Source organism: Ylistrum balloti, unplaced genomic scaffold (genome assembly GCF_031769215.1).
Source record: "Ylistrum balloti isolate Yb309-2 unplaced genomic scaffold, AGI_CSIRO_Ybal_v1 Utg369658, whole genome shotgun sequence".
NCBI lineage: Eukaryota > Metazoa > Mollusca > Bivalvia > Pectinida > Pectinidae > Ylistrum > Ylistrum balloti.
The window spans coordinates 1,038,400-1,061,824 of record NW_026781910.1 but is presented as its reverse complement, the minus strand read 5'-3'; the positions used below and the strand labels follow the sequence as shown (position 1 = coordinate 1,061,824).

The 23,425-nt window shown below is 33.4% G+C and overlaps 1 protein-coding gene across 17 annotated transcripts in view; it reads left to right on the top strand.

The window, feature by feature from the left end:
• LOC132558366 (poly(rC)-binding protein 3-like) overlaps positions 1-23,425 on the top strand; it is a 118,266-nt gene that overhangs the window by 78,329 nt on the left and 16,512 nt on the right. For 7 of the 17 annotated variants that reach the window (XM_060222938.1, XM_060222930.1, XM_060222987.1 and 4 more), the window contains 9 exons: positions 3,347-3,573; positions 14,397-14,420; positions 14,715-14,747; positions 14,956-15,093; positions 16,527-16,646; positions 18,081-18,209; positions 19,375-19,494; positions 21,105-21,143; positions 21,750-21,776. In XM_060222938.1, coding sequence (XP_060078921.1) covers positions 3,493-3,573; positions 14,397-14,420; positions 14,715-14,747; positions 14,956-15,093; positions 16,527-16,646; positions 18,081-18,209; positions 19,375-19,494; positions 21,105-21,143; positions 21,750-21,776 — 711 coding nt within the window. In that variant the 5' untranslated portion in view covers positions 3,347-3,492. Of the gene's footprint in view, positions 1-2,234; positions 2,398-3,346; positions 3,574-14,396; positions 14,421-14,714; positions 14,748-14,955; positions 15,094-16,526; positions 16,647-18,080; positions 18,210-19,374; positions 19,495-21,104; positions 21,144-21,749; positions 21,777-23,425 lie in introns of those variants that run through there. The other 10 variants (XM_060223017.1, XM_060222994.1, XM_060223000.1 and 7 more) reach the window with 7 other exon arrangements.

Sequence of the window (23,425 nt, the reverse complement as noted above, 5' to 3'; positions counted from 1 at the left end):
ATATCATACCCATGCAACAAGTGCTGTAAAAAGCTGAGTCCACATAATTGAAAATATTTACAAAACATGTTTACTTGGCCTCAAGCAACTGTTTTCATAGATTTATCATATATTTGTTTTCATTTGGTCATTTTTCTATGATTTTATTAATTTCATATGATACAAAGAAATTTTGATAAATACCTGATATTTTCAACTTTGCAGCCGCTGAAGTTATGTACTTTTGTAAGTCATCAGGTCAACATTTCAATTAATATTCAATGTGAAACTCATATCAAATACATTTATTACAACTTACATTGTAATGCTCTCTGTAAATAGAATATCTACCACCATCAGGGGAAATAACTCTCAAATCTTGAACTAGACTTAGTTAAGTCAGAAGTATTTTTGGTAATTTATGGCAGCAAACATTTGCAATGCAATTTGGACACAACTTTCTTTTGAATTTAACAATTTAAATGAAATGTGGTTTCAAAAATCTCTTTACATGTTTCATATTCTAAATTTTATCATCAGAACGAACAATAACTTTTTTTTCATTATTTGAAAGCTACTGTTTCAGATGTTATATTTCAATTAAATGATGGCTGAAGTCTTCACATGCCTTCCTAATTTAAATTCTGTACAAGCATCCTGACTTTGATTGCTTATATCATGTTTTGTAATGGAGTTTTGTTTATATCTGCTTGTTTGTCAGTTTTTCGTCAAGAATCAGATTTTGGAATAGGATGAAATCCATTTTAGCAAGTTATCATGTTTCTCAGTCAGTTTGGCAGGTAAAAATGTCTTTAAAGAAAAATTGTCTTGTGTAATTGGTCCATAATTTATAGAATTAATGTCCTAAGGGGCAGCTTGACTTTTGAGTGACAGTAGCCATAGTTTTGGTTAACGACTTCGAAAGGATTTTTTTCAATATCGTTAGAAGTTAAAAAAGACCGCTTTCCTTAGACTGCTACTCAAGAGAATGATTGTAGAAATATAATTGCAAAACTTGAGCTGTAAAATTGAAATCCTGTATTTTCACAGAAGTATAAGGGAGCATCAGAGTGGTGTGAACATCTTGACTGTGAGAGCGAGAATATGAAGAAATTTGATCAACCTTGTGTGATTTGTAACCTAGTTGACAACCTCCATTCCTTATCATCTGTTAACAAGTTTAATCCAAAAAATTTTCAATAATTCCATGGTCATTAAGTGTAACATTGACAAACTAAATTTGAGAAATAACCTATTCTAAGTTAAAGGTGGACAAAAGTTGTAATGTTCTTAAGTAGTATTCACACCTGGGTTGAAAAATTATCAAGGCTACTTTTCATCTATTTGCTTAGAAGAGATTTGGGAATTCTAAACAGGTCATTGAATGCCTGGGGTACTGTGATTTATCATTTCACTGTAGAAGCATGAAGACTCGAGGGAAATGTGTGTTGTCCATCTCGGAGAGTCATTGAGATTTGTCAATTACTGTAGCCAATATTGTAGAGGATCATGAAATATCGTGATTTGTTTACAGAGGAATGTGTGAGGGATTGTTGGCCAGGGTAAAATTGGTCAGTGTGGGTTTTCCTGTGAGGAAAGGATCGAAATGATGAATGATACTGGGGATTTCAGAAAAGAATATTATACAATTTAAATGATGAAAATATTCAGCAATGATGCTGTACATACATTGTATATTTTTTCGAAATTATTTAGATTTATTTTTCATTTGACGATGAAGTTGTTCAGCATGAAACCAAAAGTTTAAATTCTTTACAAGTCCTGATCTTGTGCTAAAAATAGACCTGAAGAAATGGAAAGATAGATGGAAATTGAGACATCAAGACAAAGTAAGGGAACACAGAAAAATGGATAATGTATGGGACGACATGTGTTAATTTGTGACCGTGTGTTACAATAATGTTATGACAAGAAAGCAGAAGCAGTGCTGCGAGAAACATTGCTCAATGGAGAATGTTGATAGAAAAATAGCAACATATTAAGGTGCTTTAGTATGGCATGTAGCCTGGGGGGACAGGTTTGATGCAGGGTGATGGAAACACTGGTATTAATATACTGACAAAGTAAAGGGCTATCCTGTATCACACAAAACACTTTCTTACCCTGTACAAGAGGGAGGACACAACAACACATGGAGAGACTTAGCAACAGATGTTGCTAGTTTTCGCCCTGCATTCTCTGGTCGGCTCATTGTGGCGACATCTCTAGCATACACCTACCAAGACAGACACAAGGACGTTGGTGTTGGTGAAGGACATGTTAGTTTAGACCAGCTTGTGGAATTCTATAGAAATTGATGGTGTAAATCAAACAAGAGAAACATAATGTACTGAGACACAAGACGGAACAGTTTTAATTTTGGATTTTATATTATTCCACTCCAGTGTTATGGTACTGGTGAGTTTAAAGTTTGTCAAATTTCAGTTGCTGTCTTACAAGTAAAGTCAGGAAAGAATTGATGTCTTTGAGTGTACAATTTACGACTTCTGTACTCTTCTGATGGAGCATATCCCTGGACATTTAGCATAGAATAAGTTACCATAAGTCTCCAACAAAGACAACACTTAATGCAGTTTGAATCAATTATGCATTACATGTGACAATGCTAGAATACTCAACCTCTTTTAATGGTGTACATGCACATTTTGGTAATTGATGAAAATACATGTATTTGAGAAAGTGAGAGTTGTGCTAATGTTTACTTGCAAATTCTTTCCTCTGAAGAGAACACTTACTTTGGATTCATACAGTTGAACTTTCTGATTCAAAGAAATCAGAACTCTGTGGTTGAGCAACACAAGCTGTGCCATGTGGAAGACTTGTGTGTTTGAGGTTAGACCAGGCATTGGGCCACTGTAATCAAAGCCAGACTGGAGAATTTGTAGCTCCAGAGACTTGTCACCATGTGCTTGTGTCAGGGTTGATTTTTTGGGTAATTTTAGGCTGGATAATATCTTCATATTAACCTTAACTAGTACTGCAGCTAAACATAGAGAACAGCTTAGTGTTGCATGATTTGATTTGTTTTGATAATCGTTGTTAAGATTTCTGTGAGACAAGGTCCTTTGTCGTTTAATTATGAAGTCTTTATCACATACTTATGTATTGTCTATTGAAATGTAGATTATTATAGTGAAGAATTTTTCTTGAGAGGAATTTTGACAGATGATATCTTCTGCTGTTTTGTCAGGATAATCAGGAGGTTGATTTCTTGTGTGGCTGGTACTTTGTTAAAATATGAAGATAGTTTTACGTTTCCTTTGAGTGAGATTTGTTTTTTAAAAAAAGTACAATTTAAATTCCATAACATTTTTATTTAATATTACCTGTGTTTGATATGTTTCAGGAGGATTAACGGACTGTAGACGCCCCAGTGTAAACCCTACAAAGGCCTGAAGGCCCGGACTCCCGTAGTAGTCCCATAGTTACCCCCCTCCACACCGACCCTAGACGTGTGATCCACACGGCCCTTTTTGTATTGGTATACGTGACATGGCAACAGACAAAACCATGGTGCAGACAGACTCCACACCCACTACAATGTTAACCGTACGCATGATCATGCAGGGAAAGGTATGTCAACGTCAGATTTATGTCATGTCAACATCAGATCAACATCATTTAAGCATTGGTTCTTCATCTTGTCAACAGGAGAGATATATAGAATGTCTACTCATTCAATGTTTCTCAGTTATAAGATAATATTGATGTTTAGCAAAGATATTGCATACTATGTTTGTATTTCGGATTCTAAAAGTTATTTTCAGTAAATTAAACAGGGTATGTGAGGTTGTCATATTAGACCAGGTATTATATATTAAGTCATAGATAATATTTACCAAGTTCATGATTTCTCATTAAACCACAAATCTTGAGGGCCCTATAGGTCACTTACCCTTCTGATAGATCAGAGGGTGGGATGAGATACAGATTTTTTTTTTAAGTGTAAAATGATTGACTTGTCTGGAATCTTGGAATATGTTGAAGTTAGGGTACTAGGTCTCGACTTATGTTACCGCAGGGATGTATTGATGCTGGATGAAAATGTCAGTTCATTTTATATAGTTTGTATATAATATAGGAAAAACAGTGCTTAAACATAAGCGCTGTCTCTTTCAATACATATATAATAGAAAAAAGCAGTGCTTGAATGTAAGCCCCATTTCTTTCACAATTTGGATTGGAAAGTCATCCTTGTAGCTGAGGATTTTTACCCATACTCTATTGCCAAAACTACTACAAATACTTTCTCTCCCATAGCCCCAGTGCATTGTAATTGTAGCTACCTAAAGCTTGTGCCAGAATTTCTTTTCTGCCTGTCAAACAACAAACCTCTTCAGTACTTAGGAGTCCTTCAAACACTCCTACGTCTCAATCAGTTATATATATATGTGATAACTTGAAATCTGGGACCATGTTGGTGATAATGATGAGATGAAGTTTAGTTCTGTAGAAGCAATTTTCTGAGTCCAACAAGAAGTTATGATAGGTATGTTGAAGGCTATAGACCCAAAGATAAAGAAAATATTGATGTCTGTGGTCAACCATTTTCTAGCCTTAAGTTTCCCTTAATGATGTTGCTTACTCTAATTATCTTACTTAACACTCTGTATACACATTTGTAATCCAATCCCCCCAAAGTGTGACCACCCTGACATGTGATATAATCTTTCCTAGTCTAATGAACCCTGTTAGGGGAAGTACTGACAGCAAGGGGTCAGTTTGTAATTACAGAAAGATATTTATATGGGTATAGAGAGAGCTATCTCAGATTCTAATCTCAACATGTGTAGAGGTGGAGGGTGAGGGGACAAGATTATACCCAGTAGAAGGGTAATTACATATCTACTGTATTATATAACACTATGGTCCTATATAAATATTCTGTGGTAAAAGGTGTTGATTGAAAACAAAAGCTGATTATTATGGTAATGATACAGTAAGGCACAGTCTGGAAATCATGTGGCCATGATTATCACATTACATTTGACACTAATTATAATGAACAGCCAATCTTGATTAATGTATATGTTATAATGATCTTACATCATAACTGATGTATAATTATGTAAGTGATAATTATAAATCAGAATCCATTTAAATAAATAAAAATGTTGGTTCATAAAGATAAGATTTATTTTAAAGGAAAATTTGATGCAAAAAAAAGGTAAAGTTTGTAAAACAAAAAAGGCAAAAAAATCAACTAAAAATGACAAGTTGATAAATATAAAAATCATTAAATCTTTTGAACAAACACCAGTGTAAGCTATTTTTCTGAAATTATGTGATATATTGTGTCAACTTTGATTCTTCTAAATTTAGACACCACCATAATTTTTTTAAAGACCAAACAAAATTAAGTGAGCTGGTGTAATTTACTTCAGGGAGGGGTAATTATCTTTGTTGTAATTAAACAAGGGGAGGGCTCATTATCTGTACTGTAATTAACGTAGCCAGGCGTAATTATGTAAATAAGGGTAATTGTTCTAATGCTTTTACACTATCAGTCTAATTAAACTTCACAACCATTTTATCATGTAAAAAAATACAATCCATTAATTTTAGTAATATTGACTACTGAGTTATTTGATCGCTCTCCTGAATGGAGTATCCAATTAAAATCTGTTGACAGTGGTAGAAACACACACAAAAGTATTTCACAGGCATTTTTTCCAGTTTTGAAATGCTATAGGAAATTGTACATGATTTATCAATGAAGTCTGTGATGTAAGTAATTAAAGTTGTTCTCCACTCACCATATTGTATGGGGTTATAGATTTGACTTTCTGTCTGTCCTTCATCATCAGCATTGGAGGAACTCTCTTTTACATGGTGCTATAAAATTTGATGGACAAGTACATATTGAGCTGCATGTTAAAATTTGTTTTTTGACCTCAAACCTCAGTTATCAAAATGTTTGTCAATCTTGTACTTTCTAGATTTTGTATAAAGCATTTTCATGATGAGACATAAGACACCTCCATAGATCTCTGAACATGAATCCCCAAGATTAACCTGCAATACTTTGTTTCTGTAAGATAACTTTTGCAGTGTAGTCTGAGTACTTTTCCATGTACAAAGTCCACCATACTGAGTGACGTCTTCCAGATTCTCGTCAGATAAGAGCCCAAAATCACTGATTTTAGTGATTCTGATTAATGAAGTATTTTCATGTTAGATCAATTTATTTTACAACATTTGAATACCACCATTTAGTCATTACATATGGGTGACCATACACTGTGTAAGAATGAATATGGTGACCAAACAAATTGAATCTGTAGACAATGTTACCTTTATTATTGGAGAGTTCTATTAAAGGGTAGTAACATGAGAAGTGCATTACGGGTAGCTGTAATCAGTATAATTAGTTGGCTGGCAGTCTTTTGAAGTGTTGTTGGCTTGTATGACAGGAAAAGTCATGTGACAGCCAACACCAGCACCAGGTAATTAAAACAGCACATCCCATGACAACTTGCCACTGAATAGCGCCCCCTTGTGTCAATGATATACTGGTATCTGAATGAAGAGTACACGAAGATCAATATCATATTGGTAGTGTTTGTGAGATGTTGATACTGGACTGAAATCCCAGTACAGGATCAAAATAACTCGGTGTCTTAAGCCAGTTGTGGCGTTTTCAAAATTAATGAAGATAAATGTAAAAGCACTTGAAGTGTGGCAACTTGTGATGATTATGTCTTCGGAATGTAATTATTTCATGTCAGCTGAATGTCTCTAGTTTATGGGTTTGTTTTTGTTGGTCAGAGATTTCGCGAACTTCTTATAAAGGTGTCGTACTTTGGACCAGTGATGTGACCATCAAGCAAACTTAAGAGACATTGACTAAAGATTAAGCAACACAAATTAATTTTCTTTTTTTTTAGTTTATCGTCTATTTAAATGAATTTTATGATTTTAATTAAGAGCTGATATTGTGAAATTTATTTATTGATTCTTGAAGTAAATGGTATTATCCGAACTAGCTAACTTAATTTTGAAGACATAAATTTAAGGTTAGTTTTCTTTGTATTCAATAACCATAGAAGAAGATTGTAGCTATGACATGTGCTGTGTGTAGTAAAAATCCAAGGAAATGGTGTCAACCTTATATAGCTAAACTGTGAACACACGAAAACACTCTTTGATGTTTGGCTGTATGGTTTTGTATGGCAAGGAGACGGACCCATTTTTTCCTGTGAAAACACCATTTGACGACTTTTGAGGTCACATCCCATCTGGTAAATCTACCTCTGGGTATTCGTCACCATGGAACTGGTACTTATCGAGATTGTTTTGCATTACCTCTGAATCACATTGGCATTGTTTATTTAGACAATTCAAGATGGCTGCTATTAAAGGAACCGAGTTTAGGCTACCTGTTGGGGATGACCTTGCTGGCATGAAATTACCCCTAGGGGAGGCGCTTTAGATAACGCAGTGAATGTCATTGTCTTCAAAATGCTGTAACATTAGTTATTTGGTGTTTTACAACGTCTGTTCAGCACATTTTCTGACAACTACCCTTTGTCATTCCAGGAACTTCCTGCTAATATTTCTTTTATGTGTTTACCGATACTCCCGATTCGCCCGATACTTTGAACATTTTAGGCGTTTTACTTTCTGTTCATGCAAGCTCTTGTTGGAATCCTGACAGTTCAAGGATTATTCTATCATTACTTATAACCTTGACATTTAACATTGCAAGTGTCTGATATCACAATTTATAAATGGCACATCTACGTATCAATTGAAGATGTTTAAATTTTGGTGTTTAGAAACAGCTACCCATTGTGCTTTGGTTTTGATTGTGCTTTAGATGGAAATGACATTTGAGAAGTAACAGTGATCTTCAGGGATCAGTAATGGAAATATGTATAGCTGAAGTAGTTTATGAATAGAATAAACAAAAAGATGCTAAAAAGCTATTTTTCTTGAATAAAAAAATTTAACAGAATTAATTTCAAAAACTTGATCTTTTAACCTTGAAACAGAAAAAATGCTCAAAACTGGAAGATTGCTTAAAAATAGAAAATTGCTTGAAAATAGAAAATTCATGATTAGAATTAAAAATATCTTTGTGGTTATATATATCAGAAACTTCTCCATTTTGATGTGACAGGAAAGATACATTATACCAAAAACCTAGATTTTTTTATTACAGTCATTAGTCTCACTGCGGCTACTAATCTTCAGTGGACTTGAATTGACAAGACAAAGTTTCCCCAGCGTGTACAGTCACCTGCTAGTAATAGCTGTCACGTTGTGTTAGGGATGGATTCGTAAGGTTGATCCTTATAATCTGCTCAAGATGGACACTTCGGTGGCATCACTTTGGATTAGGTCAGGTTTATTTCGATGTGCTAGGTTGCAGTGATTCCAGTAGACAACAGAGGTTACCAGGGAGGTTTTCTTTTTTTCCAACAAATGTGATATTGTTCTGTAGGACAAAGCTGCAGACAATATAGGTTAGAGGTGATGTGTTGTTTGACAAAACAACAGATCAAGTTAGCAAAAGGTTTGGTTTCGCAGATTTAAAGAAGTTTATAATTCAACGATTGGAATTAATATGCAACCAATACAATAAGTATCATGAAGCAACATGATAATATATATGAAGACATGGAAACAAGGGTATTGTGGAAGAGAAAGATTGAGATTTTACGACAATAGATGTTGACCTTGTTGAAGTGAACTTTGTTTTGCAGCAAACGAAACAGTGTTTCTTCATTAACCATAGCAATACACAACTTTCTCCTAGCAATCTCGATGCTCTGAAAACATTTGAAACAGAAATTAAAAACGGACAAATTTCATTTATAAATTGTGGTTATTTATATTCATGATAATTTCAGCATTTAGCTGTATTTGTTTATTAAAGAAAAAGAGAAGGGAAATTTAGAAGATGTCTCAGAGAGCTAGAACTGGCTAAATGCTTTAGTTTGATTTGTTTAGATTAAAGCTGTTTCCTTAAAATAGATTAAAAGTGTAAAATTTAAAAGTGAGGATTAAATTTGCTGTTTATATTAGGTATTAGAATGGATTAAGACAGATCTTAGAAAAATAAAACTGATTAAAAAGCAGTTCAAAAGCAATTGTAAATTATAGTGGCAGTTTGTATGGTGTCTTTACAAACTATTTTAACAGAAGAACTTGAACAGGAGACTTCAAATCTGTCTCTTCAAAGAGTCAAGTGTCATCATGATGGCTTACTTAAATAAGGATTTATCACTAAGTTATATATCGCTGTTGTTGTATTGCCCAGCAGAGTATTGATTTAAGTTTTAAGTTTTCAGTGGTTGGAATTTCTAACAAGGTGTTGCAACATCTGACACCTTCATTTTCACAAGATATAAAACTTTGGCTGGATCTGGGTTTTTGATTCAAGTTAATCATCAACTTTTCATACTTTAGAAGTGAGATCAGTTGGTAACAGGTTTCACTAATACCCGATTTCTCTTTTTATTTAACTGTACATCGTATTTTTGTATGCATTCATTGCCGCACAGCAATAAATTTATTCAAGCATTTTAAAAAGTGAAACCAGCTGTTGTCTGACTAGTTTACAGTTGATGTATTGAACTCCAATGGTTATTTTTTCGATGTTGAGTAGGATTGAAATGAAAATCTCTTAATTGATTTGTCGATTAGTGGTATTGTGAAATAAATAGGAAAGATTTTAGATATTCATATATTCCAGATGGTAATCAGGCATTCTGTAAAACCACTAATCCTCTTAAGTAGAATTTAGCCTCTTGTTTGAAATTTCATGGAACGCTGGGCACAAGTGCAAGACAAGAAATTTTGACATGAAGATTTGAGGCACAGTTGTAGTAAACATTACGACAAAAAAAATCCCCCCTCTTCCCTCCCTACCCTCCCCCCACAAATAAAGGGTAATGAAAATTTCAAAAATAAACTTTGTGTCTTTCTCACTTTTCTAAAAAAAAAAAAGAATGACACAGTAGTTGGAAGTACTATTGTAGTAAATTATATATGAAAAAAAATTACCTTAAACAGAAAAAATGTCTTGAAATTATTTAAAATAAGTTTATATGCTAATCATAGGCATGCAAATATGATAGAAATCTGTATAAATCTAGGATTGGACATCTTAGCTGATGGATTATAAATTGTTAGCTTAGACAGCTGCTGTCATCTCACTAAGTGCCAGTATAATGTTATTTGTCCAGGATTAAAGAAAAGGAGGAAGTTCACAGCTCAATCATGCATAAAGATGTCTGGGGGTTTTTGTATTTGATGAATGAAAAATTCAATTTAATATAAGCTTGTGATATCTAGCAGTAGGTAACATTGGACTTCATTGGGAACACATCAGCAAATTACAACGTTGAACTTGTCACATGGTTTCTGAGGTGGTTGAAAAAGAAACTTGGCTTCCTGGTGCAGAAAGCTGTATATGTCAAGGTTTTGTTGTGCAAGCATCTCATATATTGTAATTATTACAAAAGTATTGGACATTTGGTTTAGAAATCTCTGCAAAAGACGGAAAATGTTTTAAGAATTTGTCATCGTTGAGGATGTGTATTGAAATCTTTCGTGGTCAAAATGCCTTTTCTTGTTTTACTTGAATAAAAAGAAAGGTAAAAATGTTTCAATAATGTCGCATGAAAAATGATAGATAATTTCTGGTTTAAGAAAAAGACCACTAAAAATTAAAAAAATCATATACCTAAGTATATTATTCACACATTTTTCAAACAAAATCCTTGAAAAATGATGACTTATGTTTATAACATTAGTGTTAGAATATACTGAAGACCAAACAGAGAAATAAAACGCACCAAAATCATGAACTTGTGTTAATAAATGAAATGATCCGAAGGTGTTCCTGTTAAATGTATAATCTTTATATGTGATTTTTATATTGAATGGATTAGCTCAGATAAAGTCACAGAAGGAATGATTAACTTAATAATACGATTAACTTTGTACAGTTTGAATGAATTTACATTATATACATTAGCAGTTTCATATTGAAAGCAGCAGCTTGTCGGTTATGTTTCATAAAGTATACTTTATAAAATGCCTCTACTGAATTTGTATCTAACTACAAATTGTCTGATACATGACATTCAAAGACAAGATTTTATGAAGCTGAATTTGTATCTTGTGGGTACAAGTCTCTTTGGTATTTAAAAAAAAAATACGAAGGAAGAATGACATTAGAGTTTACCGAAGTTGAACATTAAAAGACAGACCTGTTCATATTGAGGTATAGAGGATAGGTACTGGGTGTTTGAGGGTGATGGAGGAAGGGGAATGGGATGTCGTAGAGGAAGAGAGAGCTATAATGAAAAGAGGCAGATGAGATAGAGAATCAGTGTTATATGACAGTAACGTTGGCAGAGAATCCAAAGTTTGTCTTGTAACTTGTCAGAGAATGTCAAATAATCTAGATTTGTGTTGAGCACAGTATGTCAGTCAGGGCCCACAGCATAAGGTACTTCAGCCAATCAGAATTTAGGTAGCGGTAGTCTAGTACACAGGGTTAAATTATGCAGGTAAATAGCAGTGCTGGTTATAATGAGGTTTTAATAGGTGCTAAACACACCAAACTGATATAACAAAATTATTACCAAAATCAGGGTTCAAAATGAAACTATAAGTCATATTTTGTAAAACTGTTTAGATCATTTTACATGGAGGGGCCATAAATAAGTGGATCCATTACTTCAAATTGGCTTTATCCATTAAAGTTATAAATCTTAGAGATAAAGTTTTACTTTCACCTGCCCCAGTTACATATTACAATGTTGTTTATTGATAATACATCTGCAGATCATGATAAATTTCATTAATATTTATTTCAAAGTTTATATTGCAAAATAAACGAAAGATGTTAAGTGTGTTTTGGGTAGATAAAAAAGACTAAGAGATTATGGACAAGAAGAAAACAAATCTTTTATAATAGGATTCTGTATGGGAAAAAAATGTGTGATTGAGGACTTGCTGCAGGTGATATGACATCAGAGCTTGTATCGTGATTTTATTAGTTGTGAACCGATCACATGTTGAGATACGATAAAGCATACCTCGTAGTTGTTATCGCTAGCCCAGGTTTACCAAGTACTATTTGTGTTACACAAGTGTGAAGCTGGGAAACACAAAACATGTTTAAATCTGAAAAAACCAAACAACCCCAATGTACAGTTATCATTGGTGCGGAGGGTGGAGTAGAGGGAAGGGCGAGGTTCAGATGGTTCTATGGAGAGATACAGAAAAATTGATCATGATGGGGTATTACAAGTGAATAGTGGACAGTAGGATAGACACATAATGTTGATAACTCTTTGGTAAAGTTTTTGTATTTTCTTCCAACTTGAAATTCACAAGTGATGATAAACAACAGACCTATAACTTATGAGAAGTATATGTTAGGACAGACAACACATTGTTACTGAATAAAAACATTTTTTGGAGAACAAGTGTTTTTGTAGTCTTGAGGTAAAACTATGATTTCTGATAATGATTAAATTATGTGTGAATCATTTTCATGATTTATGATATTATTGAGCTTATGTATCAATTATTATCAATAACTAATTACGTGTCATAAATAAATCCGCTGAATTACAAAGAGGCTAACTTAGGACTCCTTATCCATATCTTCAGTTGTAACGGTAATACAAGGAATCTGACTGTATCATAAATTCAGAAAAATCTATGTTTATTGCATTGAAAGTTATGATTGTTTTACCACTGTACCAGGTTTTCATCTGATTGTTATATATGGCAAAGCACCATAAGAAAATGGATTCAAATCAAGAAAAAAAAATGCACGTGTTTTCAACGTGATGATTTACACAGATCCAACGGAAATTGTATCTGTTGCTTGATGAGCGGGCAATTGTTGAGAAAAGATTTAAAAGCTTCAGATTATACCTGAGAATCTCTATTTTGCCTAGAGGATCAATTAACTACAAGGGATACCAAAGAATTTTATGTGGCGCATGTTGTTTTTTCCAATTATGGTATACATCAGTCTCCCACCACTGCCATGATTTATTGAGTGACAGAATTCACTTTAGAAAATTTGATTTTCAACAGGTTTTTTTCCCCACATTTTCCTCCATTTCATAATGAAGAAAATTATATTGTTGTCATATTAGTACTTGTTAAAACAAAGAAGAAAAACATCTGCCATTTTATTGTTAATGTCAGCTGGTCGGACCTTTGAAACAATCCATCGATGATTTATATAACTTAGTTGTGTGGTTTATTTTCATACTGTACATGCATCAACATGTTATGTGCAGTCATCAGCACTCATGCTATCCAAATCTTTTTAACAAGTGACATATTCTCCTGCCTCAAGTAACCTTTATATAATCTAAGAACTGTTATCTTCAATTTGTTGACTGTTTGCTTTTTGGATAGATACAAATGTCTGAAATCACATGAGATATTTTTACATGATAATGTTTCTTTTGTAGATGAAATCTGAGTATATGTCTGTTAAAATCTGTTTGATATTTCTATTATTAGCCATAAAAAGGCCGTAGGTCTGGTATTTCTGAGCATCTGTTTGGACTGGCAATTGATCCATCCACTGTGATTAATTAGACAGATTTCTGGATCTTCGAATATGTTTCTGACTGAGAGATTGTAGTGTATATAGATCTGATTCCACCACAGCCCTGAATCATTACTATGATGAGACAACTCCCTCCCCTCTCCTCCCCTCCCCTCCCTTAAACCACCCAAGCATTATGGATTTGCCCGATTCACTCCAGCCATCTTCATTAATATGCTCCTGGGAATTGAACAGCTTTACAGCCAAAAGATATCCACCATTTCCTCAAGATGAAGAAAAAATGAGCCAATTAGACTTATTGTGTTTCTTGATTAATTTTGGACCAATTTTTTACCTTGGGGGTTTAAAGGATAACCTGAGAGTATGCCTGCTAGGTAATTAGGTGTCCTTCCCATTTTGTTTTTTACTGCCATGGGAATGTAAAGGTATCACCACAGCCTCCATCCAGTGTACTGACCAATATTAGGTCAGAATCCTGTTGCTCCAACTATAGGGACATGGCACAATTATACAGATTTGGAGATGTAGTAGTATCACATGGCTGTATAAACAATCGTCTGACATGTTTTATAGAAATCTGTTAAAGGGACATTCCCATCTGTGAATAGCACAACTATGCTGAGGTATTATTTTTTTTTCAAATTAATATCTTAAAGAGGATTATATGACCTTTCAATGACTATAGATTGCACTGTAAATACATTTTGTAATTTGTTGTTTGGTTGAGTATGTGTAAAGAAAACCTGTTGAATCGACATTTCAAGGTATTTTAAATATGGAATGACTTATGAACTATCAACTGTTAAATTTTAATGTTAGTTTTTTGTTTCCATTTTAGGAAGTTGGCAGTATCATAGGAAAGGTAAGTATTTCTGTATTTTTAAGACTTTATATCCTAAAGTTAAATCAGATGTCTAAATTCTGTGTTAGAGTTATCTACCTTAGAACAAAATTTTGGTTATGTCATTTATTTGTTTATTTGATATCCAATTAACCAATAAGTTATCAGTTGATCCGATGACAATCATAGTTTCACACTGGTTGATATAACTAAGGACAAAAATTTTAAATGATACATATTGATTCAGACAAAGATATCTTACTGATCGCTGTCAGTGAAAATATTACTGATTTTTTTCTTCGTGTCTATTTTCAGAAAGGAGATAACATTAAGAAGTTCAGGGAGGATGTAAGTGTGGCATTTTGATTATAATAGATGAAGATGTCTTAATTTTATGTTGAATATATTTGAAAGATTTCACTTTAAACATTACACAACAGTGTTTTAATGAATTTTAAGTTTGATTCCATGAAAAAGATCTAGAAAAAATATCCATCTCTCTGTAAAAAAACATATGATATTGTTGTATATTTATTGTTGTTTGCATTTTTTTCAGAGTGGTGCTAAAATTAACATATCGGACGGGTCATGTCCCGAACGTATTGTTACAATTACTGGATCCACAGAATGCATTCACAAAGCATTCACTATGATCTGTAAAAAGTTCGAAGAGGTGAGCGGGGGCCCGTATCAAGTATGTTATCCATTTTTGTTACCCTTCTTACATTTGTCTACTTTACACAATGATATTTAACGAACCATTTAAAAACAAATGTACCTCTGGTGCAGATGTTGAAAAGTTTGGAAAAGGTTTGAATTTTGATGTGGCAGATACAGAGTGACACACTGTTTTGTTTTTACTACCAGACCAAGCTTTCACGTCAAGATTGTTGGCAAATCTTTACATAATACTTTATTTTCTAACAAATTTCTCATTTGTAAAAAGTAAGTTCTGGAATGGTTTTTCCCCCCAATACTAAATCGTTCTAAGATAATTATTCCTTCCAAAAATGCTTGGCAATTACATGTAATTTGAATTGTCTGTGTCATGTGGAATTGCCCCCCATTAGCATGATTCCCTAATAAGAGGTAAAACAACATCTATCTCAAATAACTTCCCACTTCATTTTGAAAATTGATTGGTTAAAATTAAAACATTTTAAGTTTTATTAAGATGAATAATAAAGAAAGAAAACAGTCCTAATTACCACTTTGTTGTGAAGAAATATGCATCAGAAGAGTTCTGAAGCTGGTCTATGTGTCATATCTTCCAGAAGAACCAATTAAAACAGAAAATTAATTACAAATCTGTGTTCAGAGAACAAATTAAATAATGATTTGTTTTAGTCTATAATGATTTTAAGTTTGAACTTGATGTCTAACAATCTCTAGTGTGATATATGTCTTGTCTTGTCATTCCTAAAATATTTTGATCATTCTGAATAAACTGTTATCAGTTAAAGCATGTGCATGAAAAACGATGACTATGTATGTGAAACTGTCACCAGTAAGCAGTAATCATTTGATTGACTCTAGGCCTTCACAGTGATTCAAAAGTAATAAAATAGAAAAATCAGTTTATTTTTAAAAAATTGACATATATTGATATTGCTATTGGCTTTTTTAAAAGTGCAATTATAATAATTTCCATGGTGATGCTAGTTATCATTAGGGATGAACATAAATGTAGATATATGATCCAACACACTGCCATATATGGGGATAAAATTTTTCATCAACTAAAAACGTGAAATGAAAATGAACATCAAACTGTTTTGGAAAGAAATGTTCCTGGTCAAAATATCATTGTGTTCAGTAAATAAGTCTTTATTAGCAAACATTTGATATTGATTTCTCTATGTAATAGTAAAGGTAATTTGTTGTCAAATTATTTTCATTTGTAAAGATGAAAAGGTAACTGATGCCATTCTTTGAAGCTAATTCAGATCAATAAATTAATAAATTGTTTATGCTGCCTGAACAATTGAGTGCTTGAGTTTGGCATGTATTTTAAATATGACATTAATTTCTTTCAATAATTGTTTGTAAAAATTGTTTTGTATGACTGTATCTTGAATTGAAATTTTGTAACTAGTGACAATTTTTTTTGTTTTTCTTTGTTTTCAGGATCTTCAAAACACACCTACCGTGCCTAAACCCCCAGTAACATTACGATTGGTTGTGCCCGCGAGTCAATGCGGATCCCTCATAGGAAAAGGGGGCTCTAAAATCAAGGAAATCAGAGAAGTAAGTTGTCGGAAGGAGAAAAACTATCAGAAATATCAAAATAATGATTTCTAAGTAATTTTACCTCAAATACTTTCTGTCAGAATACTTCATCATCAGACATATTTATGTGGGCCCACCATACACATACAGATATCTACCTTTAATGCTGGTTTGGCAGTCATAATGCACTACAGGTCCTTAGTAATATGGGTTCATTTCTTCGGAGAATTATTACATTTGGGGCTTCAGGTTTGAGAAGATTGAATCTTAGCCTGTCCTATAGTTTTCGACGAATGTGCAGTGAGTCTTATAACAGAATAATGCGTCACTTTATGTTTTCATCTCCATACCATTTTATTACCATCCCTGTCTCTCTCTTTGTCTTTCAGTTGAATAATCTGTACTTTCGTTTCCCCTTGTGGTTTTCATAACCATATCCGGGTATATAATTCTCTATCTAATCTAATGCAGCAAAATGTTTGGTCCATTCCTGTGCATAACTGTCGACAGTTGACCCCAAGCGAAAAGCAAATGGGCCAATATGGTCTACCTGTATATTTGAAGTATAGACATGGACTTATGCCAAAAGCTACCCAGCTTAAGGAGTATTGATAGAGACAGATATCTGTGGCAAGTTGATGGCCATCTCTCATGACTTTGATGGGCCCAAGTACATATCTCACTCTGCTTGCACTTGTAATAGATACATGACACTGAACAATTTAAGCTGTTTACAGCATGTATGATCCCTCATTTATCTATAGCACAAATCAAATGTACAAAGTCTGTACATGGTGGAGTTCTGTTATTTGTCATTAATATCAAAAATAAAAATACATCTCCCGAACATTTACAGCAGATTTTCATTCATTAGTAATGTTTATGCATTTCCAATGAGAGGCCATGCTTCATCACAAGAGTATTAGCAGAGAGCAAGTATGTGATTTGACTGTATGCACCTGAACATCGCTTACTTTCTTTCTTGTTAAAACCATCCAGTGCTATTTCTTATAAATAGACAAGTGTATTTACAAATGAACGCCATGATCAATCCATGGTAGTAACAAGGAACTAATGATGAAGGTTTACCCATTTAGCTGTCTGTCTCCCTATGTTGGCATATTTCAAACCCGAGAGATAATTCATTTTGAAAGGTGGCATTACTGTAATATTTTGATTTATGGTTGAGGGTGCAGATCACTGGCATCTAGCGATCCATTCAGCTTCAGCTTTCTATTTGGTGTTTACAACCTCATCAATGCCATGTGTGTATTTATTTATCAGATGTTTTCTTGTGTGATAGTATTAGTTGTGCCACAGATTAACCTCAGGTGCCATATTTTAACCCAAATTTTCACTTTCTTTAGAAGTAGTTCCATACCATTAAGGTTTATTTACTGCTTTAACTAAACCAGATTGGACTTAACCTATCTTTTTCCTTTTTTATTTTAGACTACAGGTGCTTCTATACAGGTGGCGTCAGAGATGTTACCCAACTCAACAGAGCGCGCTGTGACTGTGTCAGGCACCGCAGACGCTATCACACAGTGCATAAGAAATATCTGTAATATTATGTTGGAGGTAAGTTGACGTCTTTTCCGTCACCACTGCACTATCGTGCCTTTCACATACCACTGGTGGCAGCCACGGAAAAAAATTTGTTGTTCGGAAAAGTGTTTATCTCGACAGGCTTTAAATCTTTAAAATTTTCAGTAATGGTAATTTTCATGTCCACATATTTCAATGAGTCCATACAGTTACAAATGCTATTGTTATGTCAACTAATAAGCCCACCTCAGATTTATATGTCCCAGACTTATGACAGGATAGGTTTGACTGGTTTGGTCTCTGATATTATTGTTAAGTACTTAAAATATGGTATTATAGAAATTTTCTTATTTTGATTTAATAGATGTTTTTTAATCCATTTTAAGCTAAAGCACATTTATAAATGCCACTGGTAAATCCTGTATTTTCTGAAGGAACAGGTTGATGTGATGTAACTTATCATAGTAAGTTTGTACACTGAACTGACTGTATACAATAGTATGAGTAATATCAATTAGGTTGTAAAACCATCATAAAGCTGCTTACAATGGAACCTCATTGACATAAAATTGGCTTTTGAAGAAGTGAAGATATCCTCTTATTGAAAACAGAAAGAAATTAAACAAGTATGTAAGTGTAAGGATGTAAGCTTTGATAAAACCTGCACTGTAATTTTTCATTTGACGGTATGACGAGGTCTTTGTACAGGTTTACATAGTCAGGCAATACATCTAGATGTCCTCAAAATTATTTTGATGAATTCATTTAAAAAATAAAAATTCAAAAGAACTACTGAAAAGAAATTCATAGTTTAATTTAACAAAAACAATTTTAAAAGGAAACAAAATCTTCAACATCATTAAACCCATTTGATTAAATGAATGATTGACAGGATCATCCCATTGCGTCTGTGTAAGTGTAACCCCAAATCTATATATATGCACCCACTATATGTACACCCTTTGTACCAAAACATATTCGTACATATATTTATATTTAATCACAAGATTTAATTCTCACTGAAATTTCTCAATTTCCAAATTTTTCCAGACGACAAACCGAGGACCAAATAATTATGCCTGTCTCCCAATGTCTCCATGGTTACTGCTTTTGTCCTTGACATCTACTAGTACTGTAGCCATACTTCCTGTCTATGTGACCTTTAACCTTTGGTATTTTCCATCCTCTTCCTCAACAGTCCCCCCCTAAGGGAGCTACCATCCAATACCGTCCAAAACCTGTTGTCCCTCCGGTAATCTTCGCAGGGGGTCAGGCATACACAGTTCAACAGGGCCAGATCGGACTGCCAGCGCCAGAGGTAAGGCTTAGGGCCCAAGTTACTTCCCTGATATAACTCTTGTTTTATTTATGTACTTCTGTTTTGTGATGTTTTGTGGTGGTGTGTTCAGCTGAAGACAAGATGATTTTCCCAAAGAAAACATTAAGTTAGTATTTCACAAATTTTTAGTGAATAGAAGATATTTGGAAATAAGAATCTCTGTCACTGAAAATACTTTTGTTGTTATAATATAGACACATAAACACAAAGAAAAAATATACTTTTGTTGTTATAATATAGACACATAAACACAAGGAAAAAATATACTTTTGTTGTTATAATATAGACACATAAACACAAGGAAAAAATATTAAAATTTTGAAAGAAAATGAAATCATCTTGTTTACCTGCCTATGACCCTGTTTTGTCTTGCTTCTTATTCCCGAGAACCAGGCCAATAACTGAAGATTCATTTTCTGGATTTATCAAAGTGAATTCAAGTGATGTAATAGCTAAGATAAAAGATCATTGACGAAATCAGTGATAAAAGCAATGCATTTGATGTTTATGGTTCTGTGAATGCCATCTTTATTCAGGTTTAAAACCTCTATGTTCATCATAAACTCTGATTTTATATATATGGTTTTGTCCTTCAAATCTTTGGCCTGGTATGTCCAGCTTCCCCTTGGTATGCTTTTTCATAAGTATATCCATCGTCCCAAACAAAGGTGAACTTGATATCACACTTATAAGGAATAAGTTGTTCCTGGCTTAAGGGAGCAACAACCAGCATGACATGAGAAGGAGTTGTCTGTCCCTGACAGAGACATCAAGGCAATTCTCTTATCACCATATAACAAGGAAATGTGGCACGAACACAGCCTATTTGAATTTTTTGGAACAAATTTACACACATGTGTGTGGATTAATTTTTGCTAGATACTTGGAATCTTAATCATCAATCAGTTTTCATGCATGTAGTTTGAATTCCACCAGTTCTAGATAAGTTACATTTAACATTGTTTGTGTCAAATTAATGAAGTAAAGGTTAAGTATTGTAAACATCATTGAGGTTTCAAATGATGTTTTTGAGTACATAAATACTTATTTTATTTTCACTTGTTGGCTCTATGTACAATTTGTTTGGGTCTTTAGCCATCAGTCATTAATTTTGGTGTATAAAGTATTTTTACCTGTCTTCAGAGCATTCAACTAAAGGAGCCATAAAGATATTGTCTTTTCACAGCACAACCATTTTCTTGTTTATTTGAAATGAGAAATAGCATATCAAACTCAAAAAATCATATAGAATTTGAGGAAATGAGAAATAAAGTGACAGCTGTGTTTCTGTTATGCAATGTAGACTCTTAACAAATTTTTTGTCATCATTTCTTCTGTGTATACTTTCTGTTTCTTGTCTGTTTCCTGCCAAAGTAAATAAGTGATTTCCCGAGTTATCACTATGTTATAGGATCAGTTCTTGCTACTTTGAATTGAATGAGTCTGACTTACTTTATCAAAACTTTGAATTAAATCAAATGTATGCAGTTTTGTTCTGAAGTCCTATACATCAAACTGTTCTGACTATGAAAGCAGGTATAATACACCATATAAGTCCAGGTTATTTAAATCCCTCTTCTTCTTGGTAGTTTCGACCAGTTCCTGAAAACGCGGAGTCCCACAGTCAGGTAATATAAGTTGCCAGACAATTTTCTCTATAACAAGCCTTATCTAATGCTACTACTCTACATGTATGCTCTGTAGGTTGGACTACGGTATCATGTAGCCTTTTAGCTTCATTCTGTTTGAGGAGACTTTCTCTGTTAGGGTTTTGGAACTCTCTTCCTTTCTGTCATAATAATGTTATTTTCTACTAACAATACTAGAGTGTTATGTGCACGGAGCTGAAAACTTGTGAGGTAAAAAAATCTGCATTTCTGCTGATTATCCTGCACCCAGTATTTAACCCTATTAACCCGCTGTTGTAATATGTAAGTCATATGAACTAAATTTGCTAACCTTTTCACCATTTTATCAATTTAGAAAGTGATTAATTTTCCGTCCAAGAAGAGAATATACATTCATATCTGTTGATGGAGCATATGTTTTCAAAGGAAAAATTAGTGATCATTTCTGGTAAATTAGATTGTTATCGGGAGAATAGAATTCCAAAACTTCAGAGTTATTTCCCTGTGATTAAATTAATGTATAAGGAAAATATATTAGATAGTGTCATTTAAAGGAAAATCGCGATTGTGTAGATTAATGAATTTATCTGGTTATTTTCCTTTTAGATAACACAACAGTCTCAGTATAATAAGGTAAATGATATGTATTATACATGTACTTGTATCTCAATATATACTCCAGTGTATCTAGATATTGTATGTTTATCATTGTAACCATGACTATATCCTCCTAATATTATTTTACTTCTACAGACATGGCCTACTTTGACAAAATCCTCTTTCATTTTTCACTTCGACTATTTTTTGTAATTTTCTGTATCAGTCCGTCACTCCTGTGTTACCTAGAAAATCATATAAGTTGAAAACCATATGGAAATTCACTTATCTTGGAGTTTGGTTTTTGAGATCTTATTCATTCTTAAAAGTCTAACTCTCGACCAAAAAACTTTTCTGAAAGTTTTTGTCAAATTTCAGCCATTTTAGTATCTCAAATTGTCTTATAAGATGTGTGTTGCTTCTTAAAAACTCTGCTCATTATAGAATACCATGGTAACTGGTTGTTGTGTCTTTCCTTCAAACGATGTGAACGAAAAAATTTACATATATTAACTGGCCAGAAATAACATTCATGGCTGCATGATCATGACCTGTCTGAATAAAAAACATATGTGAAAGTGAGTGCTTAAGTTCTCCTCAATTAGGATGTTGATGGAATATTGATCAGGAAATTTTTATATACAAAACATGCTCCATCTGTTTATCCAATTAGCTAACTACCATCTCTTGTACTTCCTAGTAGTTTTCTGCTTATAATAAGGAGCCATGCTTTCTTCCATTCTACATTTTAATCATGTAGAATGTACATGTATCAAGTACATCTACTTTTAATAGCCTGTAGATGATGGTCAGCAAGTTCATTAAACAGATGTTTCAAAAAAAGTTGGAGTAATCGTGCAAATTCCACGATAATGAGAATTCTAATCCTAAATCATTTATTTGTTTTGTTTGAAATATATAAAAAAAATTCCCTGTCAACTGTTCTCATAGATGTCATTTAGGTTTCCCCACATCAAATGCCACATATCAGGGTATTTTTGGGATGTGCATCTTTTTGCAATTTAGTCATCAAAGTTGATAGGCTTTTTTTGAAGACTTTGAATACTTCAGAATGGACATAGTGTGCTTATATACCAGTGACATTTGGCATCTGTCTAGTCCTACTTGAGATTTATTTACCAACTAATATTTATTCATTAAAAGTGTTCCTGACTAGAAAGTGTTCAGGTGCCTGTAGATATAACAGCCGTATGTATTACTGGTGCATTTACAATAAAAAGTAGGAAACCTGCAGACTTTCCAATTTAATTGTTTTTGCAATTCTGACAGGGGGTCACTTAATACACAAAAATGATATATGCGCAAAAATTCCTGGTATGTGGTATTAAAATCAAGCCTTTAAATCTGAAAATTTGTGGAAGTATGTAAGCAAAAGTCGTTGTCCTTGGTGATTTGATTAGGTGTAATGGTGGCCAGGCGTCTGCAGACTGTAAAACCAATAAACCTGCATGTATGTGTGTCAACAGTGACCTAGCTGTGCATGTGAAGTACAGATTGTATCAGTGATACAACCACCATGTTCTGTGGCAATGCCATTGTCTTATTGAACATGCGTTATTGAATTATAAATAACTTACTAAAGTATACAGATATAGATTTAAAGTTAAACCTGTGAAATCTGACCCCTCTGTATTCTGATTGAGGTAGTGTTTTGTTAGACATTG